This window comes from Rhopilema esculentum, chromosome 6 (genome assembly GCF_057945365.1).
Source record: "Rhopilema esculentum isolate cy_ngs chromosome 6, ASM5794536v1, whole genome shotgun sequence".
NCBI lineage: Eukaryota > Metazoa > Cnidaria > Scyphozoa > Rhizostomeae > Rhizostomatidae > Rhopilema > Rhopilema esculentum.
The window spans coordinates 1,248,546-1,271,330 of record NC_142820.1 but is presented as its reverse complement, the minus strand read 5'-3'; the positions used below and the strand labels follow the sequence as shown (position 1 = coordinate 1,271,330).

The following is a 22,785-nucleotide window of genomic DNA, read 5'->3' as shown; positions in this document are numbered from 1 at the left end:
CTCGGTGAACGACAAATAGTTTTCGTCAAAATTGTAAAACGACCAATAAGATTCCGTGAATTTTGGCATGTTTGAGATGAGCGGTTGAAACCCCAGCTGTTGAGTTCTCCGGATGCCAGAACAGAAAGTTCGTCCATGATTGGTTTATTGTACTGGATCTTTTGTTTTTGACAATATTGTTTACAAATTAGTGTCGACGACTTTATTGTTTTCACGTTGTGGAAACGTGACCGTTGTCCGCGGATGAGGATACGAAACGAATTCCTGTTTCACTGCCATTTCTGAGTAACAATCTATTTTTGGTGCAAATGCTTTTGGCTTGATACCTAGCTGTTTTCAAGGGACAGCGATTTCCAGGTAAAGCTTTTTATCTTTTGTTATGAATTCGGGAAAGGGTGTCTCCTTGTTTTTATTGCTGCAAACTTCTTGAAAGATAACTTAAGTTTCTCGCCCACTCATCAGTGTCCCTCAAAGTATTAAAATGTCAGTATTGTGCTCATTTTTCCACGGATTTAATCTATTTGGAGATCGATAAAATTTTATGCTTCAAATTGGCCTAGCATCGAAGCACATTTAAGCGCCATTTTGAACTGCGAGCGATTTTTGCCCATTCATTCACTAACCGAAAATTTGGTCATTCATTTTCCGGCAATTTCTACGAATGTTACCGAGTGTTTGTCGCCTGCTGGAGGTTGAACGCTTCTGTAATCTTGCGAAAGTCTGTTTGTTGATTCGGATACATGATGTTTTTGCAAAACCGCCCATGCGGTTTGTGATTAATGTCGCATGTAACATATCCAAAACGATTTATAACAATTTGCAGTAAAACTTGAGTGTAACCATGCCCTGCATTTTTATTCGTATTTTTTTCCCAATGCAGCCACATGCGACCTTTCATCCTTGTTTGCGTATTCATCACAGAATCCTTAAAAGGCAATTGCAGCTGCAAGTCAAAAACGTGCAAAATTTTTCGAATTTAGGACATTTTCTGTATTCAAATGCGGAATCCATGTGCCTATTTCAGCACAGTTTCTACATTTTGTTTTCAGTTATTTCTTTTTATCTAAGATCATGAAAATACCCAAGTAACTTTTAGTGTTATTGAAGTCAAGGATTGAAAGGTTTTAGCCATTGGGGGTTTCCTTTACTGATATGAATCCTTTTGATACAATTTAGCAAGGAGAAATTATTCATCTTCAAGTAAGATTTATTCATTTGGTACTTCACTTTCTGTAAAATATGTCCTCTGTTTCTGAGGTATTGGGAGAACTTTTTAATGACCAGTCAAACTTGGCACAATCAATTCTAATGATTAAAATATTTGGGTACATTTGTGTTTTCCAAAAATAGGTACAAAACTGGATATTCAAGGTTTTATATTAGACATAAAAAATAACAAAATCTTCAATGCAACAAGAAAATTGGTATGCTGCCCAACAGAATAAGAGAGTATTTTCTTATCCCAAAATAGAAAGAAAATTGAAAATTTCAGACCTAACAAAATAAGCTGGGTCCTTTTGGTAAGATTTCTTCAAGTGCACTCCCTAGGTGTCACTTTGTATACTTATGCTGCTACTTTTGTTTCTGTTGGCCTAATGTGTGGTGTTAATTTAAGATAATATTATGTTTTCTAATGATAATGCCTAGCTCTGGATAACAGAATCTGTGGATGTTGATTTTGAGATAGCACTTGCCAGTATTTTTTCTCTCCTATCCCTTTTTTCAAAAACTCTGCTTTCTTGCAAAATTATTGTTTCTTGTTACATTGACAATTTTTGTGAAAGTTACTTGAGTTAAGTACAATGCAGATGTGAATGTAGAACTTGCAGAATTATAAACATGTTTCATTGAGTGCAAGAGATTGAAAATTTGCATAGAGAACCCTCATAAAAAGCATGATCAGATTTCATGTCCTGTCATATATACAGTTTGATAAATGGTAAATAGGTCCCCACCCTCATTTGTCTGACTTCTGCAACCGCTTGTTAATCCTTTCAGTGAAATTTTAAAGATTGGTTCCATGTCCAGACAAAACCACTATAACCAAAGGCCATTCCTTTAGGCTAGCATGAGACAGTGGCAAAAGCCTGTAATCTAAGAAGAACTCTTTTCAGTTTAGAAATCAATAACATGTTGACTACTGTCTTCAAAACCACAGATTAGAACTCTTTTTATGTGATTATTGCTGTGCTGTCTCTTTTAATTACAAACCACTAATGCTTTTTGAAATATGAATTCGGCTTTTAGGTGTTTCCTACACCTTTTGAAATTACCTAATAGGTAATATAGTGTATTATTCAAAATCATAAAGTTTTATGTTTCAAACATTAGTATCAAGATATAGATGATTAAAGATATTTAGTTGTCTTTTATGTTATCCATTCATCTTACTCTTTATTAGTTGATAGCTTGAAGGAATAATCTAAAGAAATTCCAGTAACTGGAAAAATTCAAACCCTGAACTAGTGATTAATAATGTTGATCTTGTATTTGCATTTACAGACTCAGTCTTAAATTAATTGTTTTTATCGCAGCAGAGAGCATCTATTAGTATTTGCCTAGCAGTCTCTAACACAGCAAAGCAAATTTCATATGGGATATTTGGGCTTGCTGCTACATAAAGAAACCTTTAATTTCAATAGGCTTAACACATTTTTCAATTTCATCTTTCTAGGATTTAGGGAATGGATATCATTGGAATCTTAATAAGCTCAAGGACAGATGTAACCAGAGGAGCAATACTTTTGGCTTAGTTTGTGTGACACTTATTGTTTATGATCTAAAGGTTGCAAGACAGTATTTTATTTAACTATGCCATTAGGCAATTTCCTTTATTTAAGGTTTTCAATCATACCACATAGAGTTGTTTGTCTGCTTAAGAGTCAAAAAGATAAAAACCTCAATATCATATCTTAATTCTAGAGATTACTTCATAAAACCCGACTTAGTTCTATTGCTTTGGCTTTGCTTCTAAGTTAAGCCTTTCCACATGCATAGCAGAGCAGGATATGCTGGTATTAAATTCAGCTTGTTAACTGATGGTGGGAGAAAGTTTTCCATTATCATATCTGTTCATCTGTTGTTCTGGCAAGACCTTTTTATTTTTCAAGAATTTTAATTGTGATTTCTTTTTGTTATGTTTTTCAAAATCCAATTAAATTAGCTCTTTCCTATGTAGTTGTGATAGGGTGCCATCTTTCTGGTTGCATAATCAAAACAAATGCTGCCTTTAAACAAGCTATTATTAAATAGCGAAAGTGGATACATTGCTATTTTCTGTCCTCAACTTTCTGACATTCCAGATTCATGTAGCAACAAGTATTTGGAAATAAAATAATTTTTATCAGCTTACATTAGTTATACTCATTATATCAGTTTATAAAGTTGGCAACCTTCAACACATGAATTGGTTAAAAGAAACTAAGTGAAGAAGAATCATGTCTTGTTTTGCATGTCAGCTCGACTGTGTAATAATCTGCTGAGAAACCTAACTAGTCTTAGTAGCTACAAAACATTCACAATGACCCTATAAAGTAATATGATAAACAGTTACAAGTAGATAAATGGCCTGCCAAGAGTCGTGGAACACTGACGTCAATTTCCAAGATCAAAATCAATCATCCCCCTCTCCCCTACAGAACAATGTTGGTTTACTATCAAACTGGTAAGGATTTTAGGAAGCACATTCTTTTGCACTTCTTTTATGATATTTCTCTAAATCATCAATATTGTTTTAGGGGGAAAGGGGCAGAAGTATTAACTTTTTTTGAAAAAGGAATGAAAGATTATCAAATGCAACGCAAATTGCTGGTTGTTCCAAGTACTTTTAGCAGGCATTGTAGCTTCATTCATTGATAATACTTATTTCAATTTATATTCTTTTAATTTATTCTATATCCATATATAAGTTGCATTGCTTTTGTTAGCATGTTTTTTATTAGAACCTTATTTTAAGCAGCCTAGGCTCGATAAACTTTTCCTGGGTTGAATATAATGCAAATTTAGCTGTTTTTAAGGTTGCGTTTTATGAAATAGTTGAATTAAATTGAATATCTGTTGCTTTTGTTCTGACAAATCTGAAGATACTGTTTTATTTCATATTCACAAAGCATTGTAACTGCATTGCTTGAATTTTGTTCCATTAATCAATCTGAGTTGCAGAAAAGGTGAGTTAATTCAATCAAGGTTGTCGCATAAACATATGTGACATTTTGAAAGGGTATTCTTGACTTTGGTAAATCACAGAACTTCAATTTGTAGTCACTTTTTCATTTGACTAAGGGGCTATTCATGGACTTCAACATAATAGTTTTATTATCACAAGCTTTTTCCTCTGCAAGTCTGTATAGACAGATCTATCAATGAATGATTATTATATTTTTCAGTATATTCTTTTGTCTTAATTAATCTAGGAAAACAAAGATGGATTTTGGTTAACCACATTGATAAGGGAATAATGTTAGGCTAGTTGTGATTTTAAACATTGTTTGCTTCAAAAGAGAATCTACAATAGATTTTAGATTAACCCAAAGTTTCCTGCAGGTGAATTTTGGAGAAAGTAAATCATCAAAGCTTGTAACATACTTAGGGTGCCTATTTTGCAGAAGCATTCAATTTCATTCAACATCAATCTTTTGAAAATTTCCAGCACTTGCATTAGATATGCAACGCACCTAAATTTAGCAATTTTTCTTCTATTTGCCTTGGCTAGTTTATATTCGAAATATGCTCTTTTGTGCTCGACCAGCAAGATGAGCTAAAAATAATTTACCACAAACAAACCTTTCATCTAGAAATAATTCGAGTCTGTTTTGATTTGTTTAATATTCGTGAAAACAATTTCCAATATAAAAGGTCTCATTAATTATTACTCGATTTAAAATCTATTTCGAAATCTGCATTGCTTAGTTTCTTCAGGGAGTCCGCTATTTTCGAGCTATGTTCATATTCTTGATATGGTCAACAGTCATTCTTAGAAAAGGCGTGACGGTTCTTTAGTTTTTCAACTGTGAAATTTATTATTAATTGTGCAAACAAAATTCCTATTGAATGCTGGCCACTCAGATTATACTAGAGAACTTCTTCTTAATCAGTTGGTGTTTACTTGTTATTTACTTTGTTGGAGATGTTTACGTGTTGACTGTATGGAGAAAGTTTAAATCATGCCAGAATTGTAGGGCTGTGCAGTTCATACAATATGGATCTGTTAATCCAATGACTAGGTGAGCCGATAATGGATTTTTACAAAAGCAAAAGGATTTTCAGGGATTTTAGGATAAACAATTGAATATTACCAATGGTGTACGAGATTTTCATCATGTGATTTGCCCCTCGAAATTGACGACACATTTACCGTTTGTGTCTCACAAGAACCTCTCCCTAGGCTTTGCTGTGGAAGATGGTGGGTATGCAGAAATAGACCAATGGAAAACTTTTGTTTTCAGTCTGTTTTATCGGCTTACATGGGGAGTAGAAAAGTAAAAAAACAAAAAGCGCATCTTTGATTTCCTCAGTTGGATTAATATTTTCAACAACAACCTGCTTTTTATGCTCTATCAACATGGGTGTGGATCAGCTCCAAGAAAATTCATAAAGAGTTCAACGTTGTGGACCCAGCATGTAAATAAAGCCGAACATGTTTCATAAACACGTCATATTGTTGAAACTATTTTCATTTCAAATACAGTAACTCGTATCCCTACTTCACATATCACCGTACAGGCCTACACCCCCACTTCCTTCCCCTCGTGTAATGCGATTAACAGGTCAACTCTTTTGGACAATATTTACACCAGTTTTCACAAAGAATTCTTCGTCTATCCAAGTAAACTAGAAAGCAACGGCAAATGTGCTGTATTGAAGATTTAACTTTCCCTCACTTAGATTATCTATAGACAAGATAAACATATTTTATCTCGCTGTAGATGATATTTTTCACTTTAATTTCTCAGCCGACTTCATTGCAAGAGCCTGTTGTTATTGCCTTGACAAATCTTTTCTTTTTTTCAAACAAAAGCTTTTCCCTGGTCTTTGCATTCAAATGAGTGTGCCTCTTCATGTTTTGTTCACCGACTACATCACTCATTGGCAATCTTATCATCTGGTGATAAACACAATAGATTTTTGTTAATATAGTTTGACCTTTCTTTTCCCGACGTAAAATTGAATAAGGTCTTTCAACATATAATCTTTCCCCGATATTTGTGCCTAGCAACTCAAATACTATATCGTTTTAAACCGAGTCGTCTGTGAATTTACAAGCCAATATCAATTTGATAACAATGCACAAGCTCGCGGGCACAAGTTTGTAAACAATGACTAATCGGGCGACTTCGATTGTTATGTAAACAGATATGAATGGTAATGTCTCTGAGTCATTTTCAATGGAAAAACCCTCAAAATCAACACAATTGTCCTCACGACAAAATGCAGGAAACGTAGCAGAGGGAAGATAAACGCCTTGAAATTTACTTTCGCAACGATTTACTGATATTTAACGAGACTTCTGCTGGGAATTTCGCCCCCACAAATGACTGTAGCAAAAACTCTAATTTCTTATCAATAATCCAGCAATGACTGCAATTTCCAGAGGAAGGATGTTTACATTCGCACCACTGCTTACTATTTTTATCTTCCTATGCACATTTTTTATAAAAAAATCAGTTTTAGGAAATTTAGTATGACACAACCTTAAAATTATAGAAACTTCACGACATGAAAATGACACGAAATAGTAGGAACATCGAGGCTGGATTTGCCAAAAAATAACAGCAAGAAAAACAATGATTTTTTAACAACTTTCACCCGTTTACCACCTGTGCTACTAAACTGCAATACAAAACTTTTATTTTGTGGTCTTAGAAAAAGAAAGAACATTTACAATACTGAAACATCATGACCAGTCAACCAACCCCTTTCATGCTTGGTTATTTTCAGTTTCTTTGTTAAGTAACCGTATAAGCTCCTATACGAGAAACTCGTTGCTTTATGTTGCCTGCAAAACCTTCTGTTCTCTACTGTACGCATCTATACATGTCGCTACCATGCATTTTTGCGAGGGGCAATTCACTCTTGCAAATAGCGTACGAGATTTTCCCTAAAACAAAAGAATTTCCAGGGATTTTCAGATAAAACAATGGGATTTTCGCAAAAAGTGTACAAGATTTTCTTGGAGTGATTTGCCTCTCGCATTTTTGTATGTTATTTTTCTAGCATTTTTGGAACTCTCTAGCTATATCATATTTTATAAATCTTTTCGAAACATCAAGTATTCCAATGAACTATTATAAAAAATGCGTTTCGCGCGGAAGATTTTCTCGAAGAATTGATGTAATTAAAGAATGTAATTATAAGTGAAGAATGCCAAAACGTAATTGCATGAGCGTCACCAACAAGCTCTTTGCTAATGACGTAATTAGATTTAAGTACTCATTGACGTAGTGTAGTTACCGGCAACAACAAACAACTTTGTTCCGTGTTATCTATAGCGTGAGCTGTTAGGCCTAAGAATGTTTATGTTTGTCGAGAAAGCCCTTTATTCCTGTTCGAAAATAGGTTTTATAACAGATCAATTCTGTCCTTTACGGATCCCTGGCGTTACTGAACATGTTTGAGATCATGGTTATCGGTAAAGGCCAGGGAGGCAGGGAGCACGTTTTGAACTTGAAGATGACGATCGAGTCACGTGCCGCTCGTGATCCGTAACGTGCTCGTAATCCGCCGTGAAGGCCTAAATCTAAAACCATACGCCAATGATCTATGTAAAGTCATACCCAAAATATGCATTAGATATATTTTTATAAACTGAGTGCAATATCTTGGTGAAATAGGTTTATTTTATAAACTTTTTGAGGGGATGGGGGGAGGGGAGGAAGGACGTTTATTTATTGATTTGAGGTTGAATTATTACCTAAGAGTTTTATTCACACCTAAACATAGTACATAGTTACCTTAGAGAGCATTAATAATTCTTTCTGCGTAGAGTTAACAAGAAATAATTTTTGGACCTGAACGTCAATTGACCAGCAAAATTCGATTTGCGTCAGCAAGCTTCTCTATGTCTTATAGAGGCTTTGGGAGATCACTTTAGTCCACCATGCCATATACATGACTTTAAGCTACTTTCAACTAAACCGCTGAACTCGGATCTACTCTTTTTTATTAAAACCAGATAATTTTGCTGAGGCTCGATGTACTTATTCTTTGGATGATCTGACAGTCAGGTGTTGTTGATGTTGTTCTTCTTTCAACATTGGTTGTTTTACGACTAGATACTATTAAATTGTTTTTATGACCATTGAATAACAGTTCTGCACGAGATTTTTGTTTGCACAGATGATAAACTGGAAAAATCTATTCTATTTTGGCGACAGGAGTGAAAATTTGCAAAATCACTTGAAGAGGCTACCGTAAAGCGAAGCTGACAATTAATGCTTCATTCGAAAACATCTATTGTGTTTGTTCCAAAAGCAGAAACCAACGCTACTATACTATTATTATATCTAATTTGGGGACGCAGAATAGAGAAGCACTAATAACACAATCAATCCTTAATTCTATATTCATCAAATTAACGCTTCACTACATAACATAGGTGGTACCACATCAGAACAGCAATTAAAATTTGAAAACAAATTAAGAACTTTATTGAAATTCTAGGCCTGGCTTTTAAAATTGATGCTATGACTTCTGATTTCACACCGAAAAAATGCTTTTATTAGATAATGGTCGATAAGTAGTGTAGGTGGATGGTATGGGCGTATGAACCAGAGGAACAGGAGGGAAACGATTTTCCTTTTTTCCAATTTGATTTCCCGGCCCGTTTTTCGCATTTCGCGAATAGCTAATGAAAGGGCCCCTCATTAGTAAAAGAGGATCAGTCGACTCGGTTTTCCTTGGAAAATAGGCCTTGCGAAGGTGATCTTTTATCGCTGTTCCCGCTTCTCAGTTCTTATGCTCCTACACCTTGAGTGTAGCTCCCGTGTAACTATCTGTCTATCTGTTTGTCATTTGACGTAAACACAGAGCCACTAGGGAGCATCGAATCTGGGATATTTTAAATGGAAAGGCAAGGCTTGGATGTTTGTAAAGAGACATGTTTCCAGTCCAGACGGTGCAAGAAATCTACGTTGGGTTACTCTATCAAACAATGTAGCTTATGGCTCTGACAAACATGCTCTACATGCAAGGGCACTCTCTTGCATCTTATTCGAAAAACGAAAGATTCTGATATTTCAACTCAAATTTTCCTTAATTCTGTCAAAAGCAACAACTTTCAGACGAAAAAGCTTTAAGTATGTTGTAAAATGTTTGCTTTTTTCAAGGCCATTTTCAAACTCTGTACCGCAAAAAAATTGTTCACTTTTCTTTCCATTGTAAGTTCAAATTACCGACTGTATTTGTTCATTCTCGGAATGTTGAGAGCCATTTAAACTTCTGTATGACAAATTATCATATTACTTGATGGCTTAAATAAATTTATTAGTTAAGAAATTTTTGGATAAATGGCCACTTCTTTGTTAACTAAAGACTCTTCTGTATATCATTCATTTTATTTGACCTAAATCTTCTCATCTCTTTTGCCTAAATTCAACTTAGAACCCAAACCGTGTCCTCATGTCACCATAGGAAGCAATGAAAATCAGGACGACACAATCAATAATGCCATTAATAAGCTTCAACTGAAACAACCGAAAACAAGCTCCCTATATCCCATTGTCATATCAACCAAAAGGCCGGGACATATTACTCATCAGTATGAAATTCGCTTGAGAAAAATCTTTGTTAAAGACAGTCACGGAACTATGAATTGGCTTAGTAATAGCACAGTATAACTGCAATGATAATAAGAAACCCTGACTATTTCGGAAGTTAGCGTAAAATGAAAGAAAATAAAATTTTCCTGCAACAGGTCCGTGAAAATATCGTACGTGAAGCAAAAAGGTATCAATAGAATATCACATGAATTACATCTTCAAAACAAAAACACACATCGAAGTTTGAAAATCATTGAAATAGTGAAAATATTAAAGGAGAAAATCACCAGCAGCAAATGGCCATTAAAGCTTTAAAAAACGTAAATAGAGGAGAGGTGGTGTTTCAGCTTGAAACGGAATATTTCTGGTATCTTCTGTGTTATTATTGACCATCGATGTAAGGCTGGATTGAATGGAGTACAGACGATCAATAACAAAAAAACTGAATATTTAGTAAGTTACCACGCGGCAGAGACATCAAAATAGGAAAATGGGGAAACTCTACTATAAATAGGTTATCCCTTATTTCTAATTGTTTGTAGGCCTTTGTGGTAGTGTGTATGGCTAGCATTTATGAATCAATTATAAAAATGCTGGTTGTGAAATACATTAAATAAAACACAGCTGATGAACTTTTCAGCTATTTACAAATTTCCTTGAAATTTTGCGTGCTGTATCCAAAGGCCAAATGGGAATATTAAACACTATTAGAACTAACGGTACTGTTCTCTTCGTAAAACGAACTGTTTCATTCTCCGTTCTCTTGAGAAGGGGATTCTTCACTGCTGATGTCAGCCGGTCTAGAGCATTTCTTGGCGAGATCTTCATAAGGACAGCCGTTTAGCAAGCATATTAGAATGACAGTCATGTTATCACAACCAAGGCCTCCCATTTGGCAGTCAGGTGCTAAACAGTGACTCAAAATCTCTTCGCAAATCTAAAAAAGGAATTCATATTCAAGAATAAAGTTTGAACGATAATATGTGGGGTATACATTGCCAATTTACGAACTTAAATGTTCTGTCAAAAGGTTTATAAAATTGTCCTGATTGTTTTTTAGGATGCTAGTTATTCTCTAGAACAGTGTTAGTTATCGCATAATGATCAGTTGGACCACTAGGATCGTTCTCTGGACCCCGTAACAGAAGAGCAGGGCAGAAGAGTCAGCTGAAAGAGAAAAGTTATTGAGATATTGGAAAAGGTCTTTTAATAAACTTGAACCTGAGTCGGTTGTAGGAATATACAGAATCTCTGGTTGGCTCACAAGGTGGCTGAGACCAAACAAAGCAATGTGACATATCCAGTCATTATTAGAGCTATGACTCTTGCATGCTTTCACGGTACACTAAATTTATAAAAGCTGCCATTTTCTCGACTGCAGATAAACCTTTCTTCAATCATAAGCATAAGGAGTTGAGCACTAGGCCACCAATTCTCCAATAGTTAATGACGATTTCTTAAGGTCATAGACATTTTGCTGTAAAAATTTGACGTCTAGTTTTCTCATATTTGCTAAACAATCTTTTGTATGACAAAAAGATATTTCCCAGAGGCTCGGTTTTCTTAACTTTTGCAAAATGAGGCCTGAGAGTTCATCGAGTTGTTCTTATTTCAACATGGATTTTTCTACAGCTGAATTCTATAAATTTTTATAAGCGCTCGAAATCTTCTCTGTTTTGCAACACATTTTGTTAACAGTAAGTTTTCAAAAACACATTGCTGTTATCTTCTATTTTCACCTATGGCTTGGCATGTTCTCGTTTGTTCTTATTGTTTGGCAGATCGACCCGCGATGTTCTTATTACTTTTTTTCTTAGTCCGCTGGCTGGCATCCTTAATCCTTCTAGCCCAACGTTGCAACATATTTGGCAACAATGTGACCTTTACAATGGCAATTTTAAAGGTTTATATTTTAATGAAAATTGTCGGGCCTCGCAAGAATTCCATACAGCTTTCGCCCACCCTAGAGTTCGCGGAGATTGTCAATATCCGTTGTACCATGTAAAGAGTTGTATTTCCAGTGTCATAAGTGGTGCTTTCGCAAGCAGTTCATGACAGGGAGAAAACTGCTGCTTTAACATATGCTAACAAGGCATTCGAGAAGGGTATTTTTATCATATTCATCCCGATCTATATATAGTGGTGACAGGCATTTGAAGCATTCGCTGAACTAAAATAACTGGAACTCATATACTTAGAAAATGGTGTCAGCCCATAACTATGTCTATGCACACATAAATAATGCATACTATAGTTTAAAATTCTCAGTTGACCCCATTAAGACTGACATATTTTGCAATATTTGACATACCAACGATATACCGCAGAAAATGATGGACAAAAAACGAACATATGTACATGGAACCACAGAATCTATTCTTTGATGGTTTGTAGAACTTAAGCAAATGGCCACACCTTCGAATTCTTGCGCTGATGAAGGAATGACACAAAAGATAGAAATAAAATGAAACTAAAAAAGTAAACAGGGAGAACAGAAGTGATTTTCAAAAGTAAGAAAAGCCTTTCAATAACCATGAAAAGTTGCCAGATATCATCATTTTTAGTTGATGATGTTACGGAAAGGCCTGCGAGCCTATAGCAAAACCCTAAAAAGGCACGACAGAGGACTTTGGAGAGATGGAGAGAGAGAGAGAGAGAGAGAGAGAGAGAGAGAGAGAGAGAGAGAGAGAGAGAGAGAGAGAGAGAGAGAGAGAGAGAGAGAGAGAGAGAGAGAGAGAGAGAGAGAGAGAGAGAGAGAGAGAGAGAGAGAGAGAGAGAGAGAGAGAGAGAAAACAGCAAGCTTGTTGATTGGAGTATTGAATAACGACAGGTTAAAAGAGTTTGGAAAGCGTCCAAAGCTTACAAGATCTGGGGAGTAATGTTGAGTTGTTAGACAGAGTTCGTGAATTTTGCGAAGAGACTCGGAAAAGGTAAGCACTATAGAAGTGGTTCTGGTATTGCATACGTACATCAGGGGACCTGGGATCATAACTCTAATCTAAGAGAGCAAAGTCTGTGGTAAAATTTGTACAAAGTTGAGTGGTAGGCGACACACCTCCGACGAGAAAGAGGTTGGAGAGACTTTGAGAGGTTGCAGTTGTTTATGAGGCAAAAGCTTCGGATTTTATCTAAATATTTATTGAAAAGCAGAAGATCCATTAAAAATATGCTTTTATTGAACCGCTTATTTTCACAATTGTGCCTGTATATTTATTCTTCTTAAACTTGCTTTTCTGAACCTTCATGTTTTTCTTACACAATAATGCAATTTATCTTATCTGGTTATATTTGCACAAAACAAGACCCTAAACTAGAATATAACAAAACAAAAATTTTAATTACAAAGTGGCATATTTCGTCCATAAAATTTGTTGTATACTGCAATTTGCAATCTGTATATTGTTTCGGGAAATTACGTTTCAAGTACATTTGTTAGCTGCTGTGCTGCTGTGTCTAAATAACACAGGAAAAAACCACAATGCACTATTTTTTTACGCATACAGAGACTAATTTCAAGTCTGATCGTGTTTCCATAGTGCATTTACAACTGTTCGGCAGATTTTATGCGCTGTTAAGTCTACAGTCGTATGTTTCCAAAAATCAGACATTCATAATAAATCGTTTTTAAAAGAAATTCATTATCATCCATTTGTAACTAATTGAATATCGCATCTTGCTTATTTTTGAGCTGGGTAAAAATTCGTTTTGAGGTTATATAGAGCTGTGGAGAAACTGAAACCTTGTTTAACTTATATTTTTATAATCCGCTCCATTGAAAAGAGGCGTCTAATTCACCTCAAATCACTGAATATCAAATTTACTTAAGGTAGTACAAATGAATGTGAAAATGAGATTGCCGTGAGATACAAGTGTGATACGAACACGACAAAATATTTCGTTATCAATTTAAAGGAAATGCTCAGTCAGGTCATGTGAATGTCTCGTTGTTTGACTTTCTATATGTCAGCTTTTGGGAAATTGTATCGATCCCATTAGTTAAAGGGCTGTATACTAAGGGAAAGCTTAGAGTTAATCCTTACTTCTCGCCGGTGTCATTGCTTTGTTTCATTCCTATGGCCTAGACCGATGACTCACATCCTTTTGATCCGAAGTTGCGGTATATCCTTACAAGAATATGAGCCTTATGTAATTTTTTCACTTTTCACCATCGGTCAATACCCTGGCAGATAGCCCTGATAAGGAGTCCAAGGAAAACAGTGGTTCTTCATGCTCTCAAAGATCAGGCTTCTGCCCTTTTTTCACCTGCGACTTCGTTTCGATACCACCCCGACACAAGCAACACGAAACGAGGTTTTTTGTTCAATCTGTTAGACAATCCTATGTTTTTGCAAAAATAGGACAACATCACAATTGCAAAAAACAGAGGAAAGTTGGAAGACAATTCCCCCCTGTTTAGCTGGTTAAATGAGATTTTGAGAAACGATGACGAAGGTTGGACACCCTCTTCTAAGAAATTCCCATCTACAGCATTTGTTTATACACCTTTCCTTATCGCCTTAGTTTTATAGTCATTGACTTGTGTTGAGACTCGAGAGACCTGTTGCCCAAATGGCCTGTAAGCTTTTTTGCTGCTTGAACATTAGGAAGCTCGCGCCTTCATGGACGTAGGGGCCGGGGGCCAAGGGGGCATGACCCCCGACTTTTTCAAAAAATTTAACAAACCTATTATATGATGACTACACCATGTATGTGTGCAAGGCAGTAGCGAATGAAAAAACTAATTAGATCAAAGATGAGGGTCTTTAGGCAAATTACCCACAACATGGATTCCAGACCACTTCATCTTATACACTTAGGGTGCTTTATTATGAGGGTCCCCAGGGGGGCTGGGTAATTGTTCCCGTTTTCCCTTTAAAAAACGACCAATGTTCCCGTGTTCCCCTTGAAAAATAAAAAAAGTTCCCTTGTTCCCTTAAACTAGTAATAATGTTCCCATGCTCCTAGTGGAAAATTAAGGTTGTTCCTATGTTCCTGTACCATTTGTTGTTATGTTCCCTTGTTCTCGAAAACCCCTAGGAGACCTTCTACTATACATCAATATCATAATATTATCAAATATCATCTCAAAAAACTTACATGACATATTGAAAATATAAATACACTAAACTCTATAGATTGTTGGAGCGCAGCGGCCCTGGAATTACTTGATCAATTTTTTAACCTGAATATCAATTATATAATGTATTTATCCAAGCAGGCGGCGTTACTGATAAACGTTTGGATCGGGACAGGATTGGGACATGTTCGTCTCATGATACGTGCAGGCCCTTTGGTGCTGAAAAAGAGCGTCACTCGAAGGAAGTTTTGGGTCTGATGGTGAATAAAAATGGGACAATACCAAATTAGGTGAATGAATTCATAAGGTGTCTCGTTCACAGTTTCAAACCAACATCTTAAACAGTATAAACTGTAATACGTTTAAGTATAATAGGAAATCGCTGAATTGAGCTTAGGCAATACAATAAAACAGTAAACGATTAATAAAACTATAATTGTATCCTAAGATCAATCGAAACTTCGTTGAATTCTAAAACCACAAAGCTACCAATGCCACTGTTGTTTTATGTATAGTGTTAGTCATTTCGCCTAGCGCTTTTCTTTACACCAACGTAAATTCATCTTTGTTAAGACCTATTATTCCCCTTTAGTGACCTTCAATGTCGTAATCCAACTCATATGTCGGAAACAGTGTCCCGAAAAGGGCAATTTCGGAGTATACAGCGAAACGCAAAGATTCAAGGAACACTAAAGAAGCTTTTTCATATATAAATTAAGTTAACAAATATTAGTATCATATCACTTCATTTGTGTTGAGCTGCGCATGATTCTTTAAGTTTATAAAGAAAATTAACCAAAAATACTTCAAGTCATTGGAGATGCTTATTAACCAATAAAAAAGTGCCCCCCCCTTATCTCTATAATTTGAATCCAGAAATGCCCCCACGGTTACAGTTACTAAGGCACTTTTTGTCAAACTTTTTTAACCCGTGGCACATTTTTCATTGAAAAAATTCACTAGGTACACTACAAACGTAAAATATTAAAAATAATACTCTGTGGGCTATATTAACAATCTAAAGCCGTTCTCGTCGAAATGTTTTGAATTGGAATAAAATAAACACAACGAAAAGGTTTTTGTAACAAACTAAACCTGGATCTGTTTTCTAGACAAAGTTAGGTGAATTGGGAAAAATTATCAACAGCACAACCAGACAATATATCGCGGCACACTAGTGTGCTGTGACACAGTGGTTGAATAAGGCTGTACCACCGGTATCTTAAGCATTTGTTAACCTTTTTCTCTTAAGTTAACATAATAAATAACTTATTCTTCTTGACGACAGAATGTCCAAAGAGAAGAAATATATTTTTCGTGCAATTTTAGCGAAAAATTTTTCATACTAGTTGTTTACCACAAGAGCTGTAGTTTTTGTCCTTTTTTTATCAAGAAGGAGATAAAGTTGAAAGTTTCAAAGTTAATGAACCTCGAGATTAGAATTACTGAATACACTGAATTAATCTGAAAACAAGATCAATTACATTTGAATGCTCACATCATTTGTTTAAGGGCCTATAGTCTTCTACTTCTGCTGCTTCTAAACTGCTACTTCTGCTGCGGTTTGCACCAAGGACAGAGATACCGGGGGACCGGGGGGGGGGGGGGCTTGGCCTAAGTAACCTAAGTAAAATACTTTTATTTGTAAAATATGGCTGCTGTTACACTTATTTATCAGGGCTTCCCCCCCTAAACAAAAATTTATTTATCTTTGGCAGTTAACTATCCATGCATTCCACATCGGTGAAAACTCTTTGTAGCGTCTTTGTTTCGTGCATCATTTGGCGATCAAAATTTTGCGATCTCGATTTCAGATCATTGGCTTTTTAGGATGTACAGTTTTGATACTTTTGCACAAAAACTGATTTGTAATTAGAGAGAAAATTGTCCCGATGCAAATTATTTCAGTATAGATGCTGCATTATATTTATTCATATCAATACTGTTACAAATATCAACAAAACCAGAATATTTCTAAAACCCAGGAATTAAATACGTTCTAAATATATTGCTCCTATATGGAGATTTAGCTTCATTCTTATAAACACCGAAAAACACAAATTTGTTAGCAAAAGACAAAAGAAGATACAATTCAAGTGGTTGCACTATAAATAATAATGTTGTTACGTAAATGGAACACAAGAGGCCACCTGGTGAAGAAATAGGAAGGTCGACAACGATGATCATTTTGGTAAAGGTAAGAGGCAACACCAAACTTCAAATTGCCTAATTCTTACAGCTGCTTCAACAGTCTTGACAGACGATAGGAAGGCCAGTATTTCTTAAATTTACCCAGTCCGGAAGCATAAATCATCGAGAAAACACATTTTTGTATATTTATTCTTGATATAAGTATTCTGGGTCAAGAATAACCCAATCCAAAACTAATTAGTCGAATAAATGCGAGAAAGTATTTAAAACTTATTAACACAGTCGCGTGCCATGAATAGCAGTCTGGAGGTAATTGAAGTGTGATTGCTCCTCCTTACAAATAAAATCAACGTTTTCATTACCTACTGAGATTTCATCCACACGCGGCTAACTACTAGAATAGCGCACTAAAATGGCGCCCTAAAATGGCGCACTAAAATGGCGCACTAAAATGGCGCAATGAAACAATTCATCCCTTCCGAATGACACAAAAGTTTCTTCTAGATGTCCGATGAATTTCCCCAATTTATATTTCAATAGATAAATTTGAACATAATTTCGAAAAAGTCTGAAAAAATATATTTCTAAGGGGATTTTGGATAAATTAAAATCGAAACAACTTAATGCCTTCCTTTTCTAACATATCTTTGGGTTAAATTGCAGATCAAAGAACAGATATGCCCCATGATGTTCGTGATTATATTACTGAAGGCAGTTTGAACAGCAAGTTGAAAAACGTATTTTTCGCGTTATATATATTTACATAAATTTATGATATAGCTTTAATATTTTATAGATCTTTCATATTGTATTACAAATAAAAATAAATTTACATGAGGTATGTATTTTATTTTGTAGATATAAGGCCATGGGTACGACAATCTAGTCGAAACTACAAAACATTCATTTCATTTATTCACTCTTCACTCTTCAGGGTATGGCATCTTCGTGCAAACGTACTGAGCACGGTACCCAGTGGCGGCGCCAGCTGCTGCAAAGTGGGAGGGTAATGGATGTTACCCGTGAGACCACGCCCTATTGGCCTCGTTTCAGTGCTTTGTATCGGGTCAAATTTCCTTAGGAAATATGATCTACCCCTACCTAGTGCTTTTTAATTCGTTTTTAGACGAAATATGTAGACCATGTTTCGACAAAAGTGGGGAGGTAATAACAACATTTTTCAGCGCGTTAGTCCAATTGCTTTTTAACGAGTCGACGCACTGTTAAACGACTCGACGCACTCCCACTATCTCAACCTCATGCATCGAGGCGTCGACCTCGTTTTGGCAAAGACCACGACTCGATATTTTTGTCCAGGATCTAACTTCACACTATACAGTCTCATGCCAAATTTTGGGAGGTCAAATTTTCGGAAGTCAATGATTTAAGCCAAATTTCCCGTAAAGAATTAAATCCTGAATTCATTGGCACTTCATTTAAAAGACGTGGCTATAACATTTGATTAACTGTGTTCAGAATCTATAATTATCAGCAGAAAAACTAGTCGCCTCAGTAATAACGAAAAAGACATGATTTACGGTTTTTATATGAGTAGATTTCAAAGCGATTAAACCGGGAGCGGATGGGTTCATATGAGTTATCCAGACAAATTTAGATTATCAAGATTTATTCTTAGCATTTCATTATTTGCACTCCATCACTTTTCATTTAAGAAAAGATGGCGACAGCCGACGGATGTGGGAAAGAACAAAAAATTTGCAACTGTAACAAATTCAACAGAAAAATTGGCTGTAAGCAGTAGCGTAGCTAGGGTGGTATAATTGGGGGGGGGGCAAAGGCGAGGCTAGGGTGGTATAACTGGGGGGCAAAGGCGAGTTATACAAGGGAAGATTGGGGGTCCATACCCTTTGGAACGCGAGAAAACGTAATTTTTCAAAGAGACTTTTTGCCATTGGGAGTGCCGCCCTCTCTTGCCCCCCCCCCCCCCATTGCTACGCTACTGGCTGTAAGAAACAAAGTGACAGGCACTTGCCGACTGGAATAAAAGTAACATGGTTTTGCTGAGCTGCAGAGTACCTCCAATGAAAGAAAGCCAGAAGAATTTGACCTCCCTTTTTGACATAAAAATCTAGTTAGGTTCAACCTGGGTTAATGAACCCTTAATCTTAATCTAAATCTTGAAATTCAAATAACGAGCAAATATAGATCATTTGGTGAATGAATCACAAAATCATTTTGTGTTGTATTCTATTGTTCCTGCTCACCTTTTCTACTAGTTACAAACATTTTTTAATAGAAACAGTTCCCAGTAGATATTTTTATAAGAAAATAATAAATTCAAGTTGGATTTTCATGAATTTCGAGAGTAGCAGGGATTCAGAATGAAGCAGAGTTTTTGCTCCATACAATTATTCTGCAATGAGCTCAGTTTTTTATATTGACACAAAAAACAATTTTTTGGGTCTGCAAATAATTTTCTGATCGTCATAGCAAAAACAACATCATTTTCTTCTCAGGAACAAATACGGAAAATATCTCAACATTTTTAGGCAACTCAACGTTCTTTAACAACCTCACAGGCCTAGTTCTGAGTTTCTTGCAAAACTTTGCCTTCAATTTTTGTGTGTATTTTGGCATCACTTTGAAAACTGATTTTTTGACTAAATCTTGTGACTAAATCCCGTAATTATACGACACCCCGCAATTCCTTGTATATTATCCTTTTTAATAATCTTCAAATGCAACAAAATTTAAAACTTAATATTTCATGGCAGAGAGCAGGATACAGGTATCCACGGTGCGATGACGTCAAAAGGACAGGATATTTCTGTGATTGTTGCAGAATGTAGATTCTTTCTCAATATTGGTCGTTTTGAATGAATTTTTAGAGCAGCGGTCCTTTCAAGGATTAGCTCTAGTGACGTTATCAATAGTACGATAACACTGAGATGACGTCTCAATAGTACGGACAGGAAGAACGCACAACGTGAAGCTCGGCTCTTATTTGAAACTTCTTAATATGGTGTCGTCTCAACAAGTGATGTCGTCATAAAGTTATATTTTTTAGAATTATACCTCTAAATATACATAATCAGCTACATCTGCTACAATCGACTGACGCATGAGTACATACGTACAGGCTCTTTGCCCATCAAACCTCTGTAATTTGGTTTGGTCATAACTTCATAAACAGATGCCCAAAATAACAGTAATGCGCTAGTGAATTTCAATAAATGCTATTTTTTAAGTTTATGATTTTTTGTTAAACTTTCATCTTACATTTTTTTATTTTAGTTTGTTATCATCATGACATCGCTCTCAAAAGTTGATTCAAAATATTCCGACAGTGAAATCGGCGAGTCTATGCTTACAAAAAAATAAAAAATTCTTCTCTACTTTTAACGTTTCAAAAATCAAGAAAATAATAAAAACATTCTAAAAAATAGGAGGAAATTCGGCTAGTTACCTAACAAAAAAGCTAAGACTCTTATAAAAATTACTTCACCAAGACTGATCTATCTCCCAAGCCACCGACCGTAATTCTAACATTGGAAATGTGAACATCCTGAAGCTTCCGCATTGAAAAACAGAATGATAGCATAAAATTTTCAAAATGTTGCAAGGCTAATAACAGATTAAATAAGTAAATAATGTAAATAGCATTTAATATTTTAAAAAATTCTATTTTACACCATATTGGGTTCTTGTCATGGTTTTACTTTGCTCATGCCTGTTACTTTTAATAAAAGAACGGAAAGGAAAAGTAATCCTTTCTGAATGAAGCTGAGAATGAAAAATACGTATCACATTTCCCCATCTTTTTTTGCATATTTGTGTCAGTGCCTATTTTCAAAAGAGGTGAACGTTTCTGCTTGTCTTAATCCATGGTTCTAGACTTGAACAGACAAGCAAATGGGGAAAAAATCCACCGGTTCTTGCTACTGTCGTAGTCTCTTCCACGAATAGAACTTTCCTTCCGCCTGTTCCCCCTCCCTTTACCAGGCCTGGATTAAACTCTGAGTCACATCTCAAACACCAGAATATATTATAAATCATAAATAAGAAAAGAGAAAATGCTTTAAAAAGACTTAAAGAAGATGCCGACTTAAACATTGCCGCGGAAACCAAGTGCTCCCTTTTCATAGCTAACAGGGAAACAGTACATCAAACTGAATGCTGGAACGAATACGTAACAAGCCAATGACGTCACTGCGGCTTGCACCACTGAGGCCACACGGCCACTCGAGGAGAAGGGATCATGACGGTTTAAAAAATCTGCTATAACCCGTCTGACGTATGCTTAAACTGTAACAGTGACCCCGAGTTCCGACTTAGGCCAATACCCCTTCATTAGAATTACAATGGAGGTTGACCACTTGATTGGACTAAATATTGCAAAAAATTGTCGCAGCAGCTTGAACAGTTTTGTCACTTTGATTAGAAAAAGGAAAAAAATGGGATATTTTAGAAACCATAGCACATTACCCTGTTGGCTGGAAGATAGGCACAAAAAACTTTACATCTCCATTAAAAAACAAAACTCCCATAATTCACAGTTCATTAAAAGCAGATCTTTCCTAACATTGAAATAATTGTTTGTTCAAAAACCCCAAGGAACAGTGGCTCAACTGCTAAGCAGGTTTCCTCTAATTTTTACCAACTTAAAAAATGCTTCATCTGCAACACATCTATCAAACAACTCAATTTCCGTATTCGAACCTCTTGGTTTAAATTCGCGACCACAGAAAATTCCGCCGAAAATGCCCTGTGGTGCAGTGCCAATGTTTGTCAGCTCGGTCGAAACAGGAAAACTGGCCATCTTAGTTATTAACCCTTTCTCTCAACAACACATTACTTATACTTTTGTTGCAAAAATTAAACAGTTTGAATCATAAACATCATAAAAACTGACCTGCTCTGGGGATAATTTTTTTGCAATACGACAGCGAACAAAATCAGCAACTTCTTCGTTTGTCATAACATCCCATATTCCTAAAAAACAGTCCAGAAGTAACATAACATATTTTTGCCTTTGCTAGCAAATTTTGCCTCTTTTTGAAGATGAGGTATAGACTTGCTGGTATTCTGTTACACAAAGGTAAATTAATTTTCAGTGGGGGAAAGCATTCAAAGAAGAAACGATAATGATAACAATTTCAAAGGAATCCGTGTATGATTTTCATTACCTAAAAACTAAGAGGGTTTAAAAGCGCTAAAAAATTTGTGACTTTGGTTCCCAGGGAATCTCGAAATTTTCACTGGTGTTAAGTGCCAATCTTTGTCAAAAGAACTTTTAATTGTATCGATATGAGGAAAACATGTGCAGAAAATAACAAACAAAAAATGACAAAGATTCGTTTAAGCAAAGTCTTGCTGATAAAAAGGAATGAGAAGTTCGATGTTTAACCTTGGCCTAAGAGTCGAGAAATTTAAGTTGGAATCTAAGAGTTTTACTCCTCGTTGGAAACACGTTACTACATTGAAAAGATCAGCCATGTAGGGAAATGCAAATGAACAGTTAACAAAACATGATCCAAACACTCGAAAATAACAGGGATTAGGAAAATCCAGCGAGGATAATAGCCTTTCTCATCATTATCTGAAAAAAACTTTAAAATCTTGAACAGGTGCAGCTTAAAACTTGACGAATTGTTCAAATTAGCAGAGTTTTAAGTGCTTCTTTTTGCCATGCACAGTTTAAATGAGTGTCGAGTTTCTAATCCAGCATTTTCGCTTAAATTTCAAGCATCAGCAGAAAATGATCAAAAAAAGCAAACAAACGGCAACGAGAAACCTACTGTAGTTGAAATATTTTAAGTTCTTGTTTTTTTCTCAAAAATA

The 22,785-nt window shown here is 35.6% G+C and overlaps 1 protein-coding gene and 1 long non-coding RNA gene across 3 annotated transcripts in view; one reads left to right on the top strand and one right to left on the bottom strand.

Moving 5' to 3' along the window:
• The first annotated feature begins 59 nt into the window (after nt 1-59).
• On the top strand, nt 60-10,031 carry LOC148960075 (uncharacterized). The gene is made up of 2 exons (XR_016143831.1): nt 60-357; nt 2,675-10,031. It is a non-coding gene; the product is annotated as an uncharacterized LOC148960075 (long non-coding RNA).
• LOC135686943 (putative protein phosphatase 2C T23F11.1) overlaps nt 9,992-22,785 on the bottom strand; it is a 24,983-nt gene continuing 12,189 nt past the window's right edge. For both annotated transcript variants that reach the window (XM_065203351.2, XM_065203350.2), the window contains 2 exons: nt 21,857-21,936; nt 9,992-10,692 (listed from right to left, as the gene is read on the bottom strand). In XM_065203351.2, the coding sequence (XP_065059423.1) occupies nt 10,504-10,692; nt 21,857-21,936 (269 nt within the window). In that variant the 3' untranslated portion in view covers nt 9,992-10,503. The remainder of the gene's footprint in view (nt 10,693-21,856; nt 21,937-22,785) is intronic.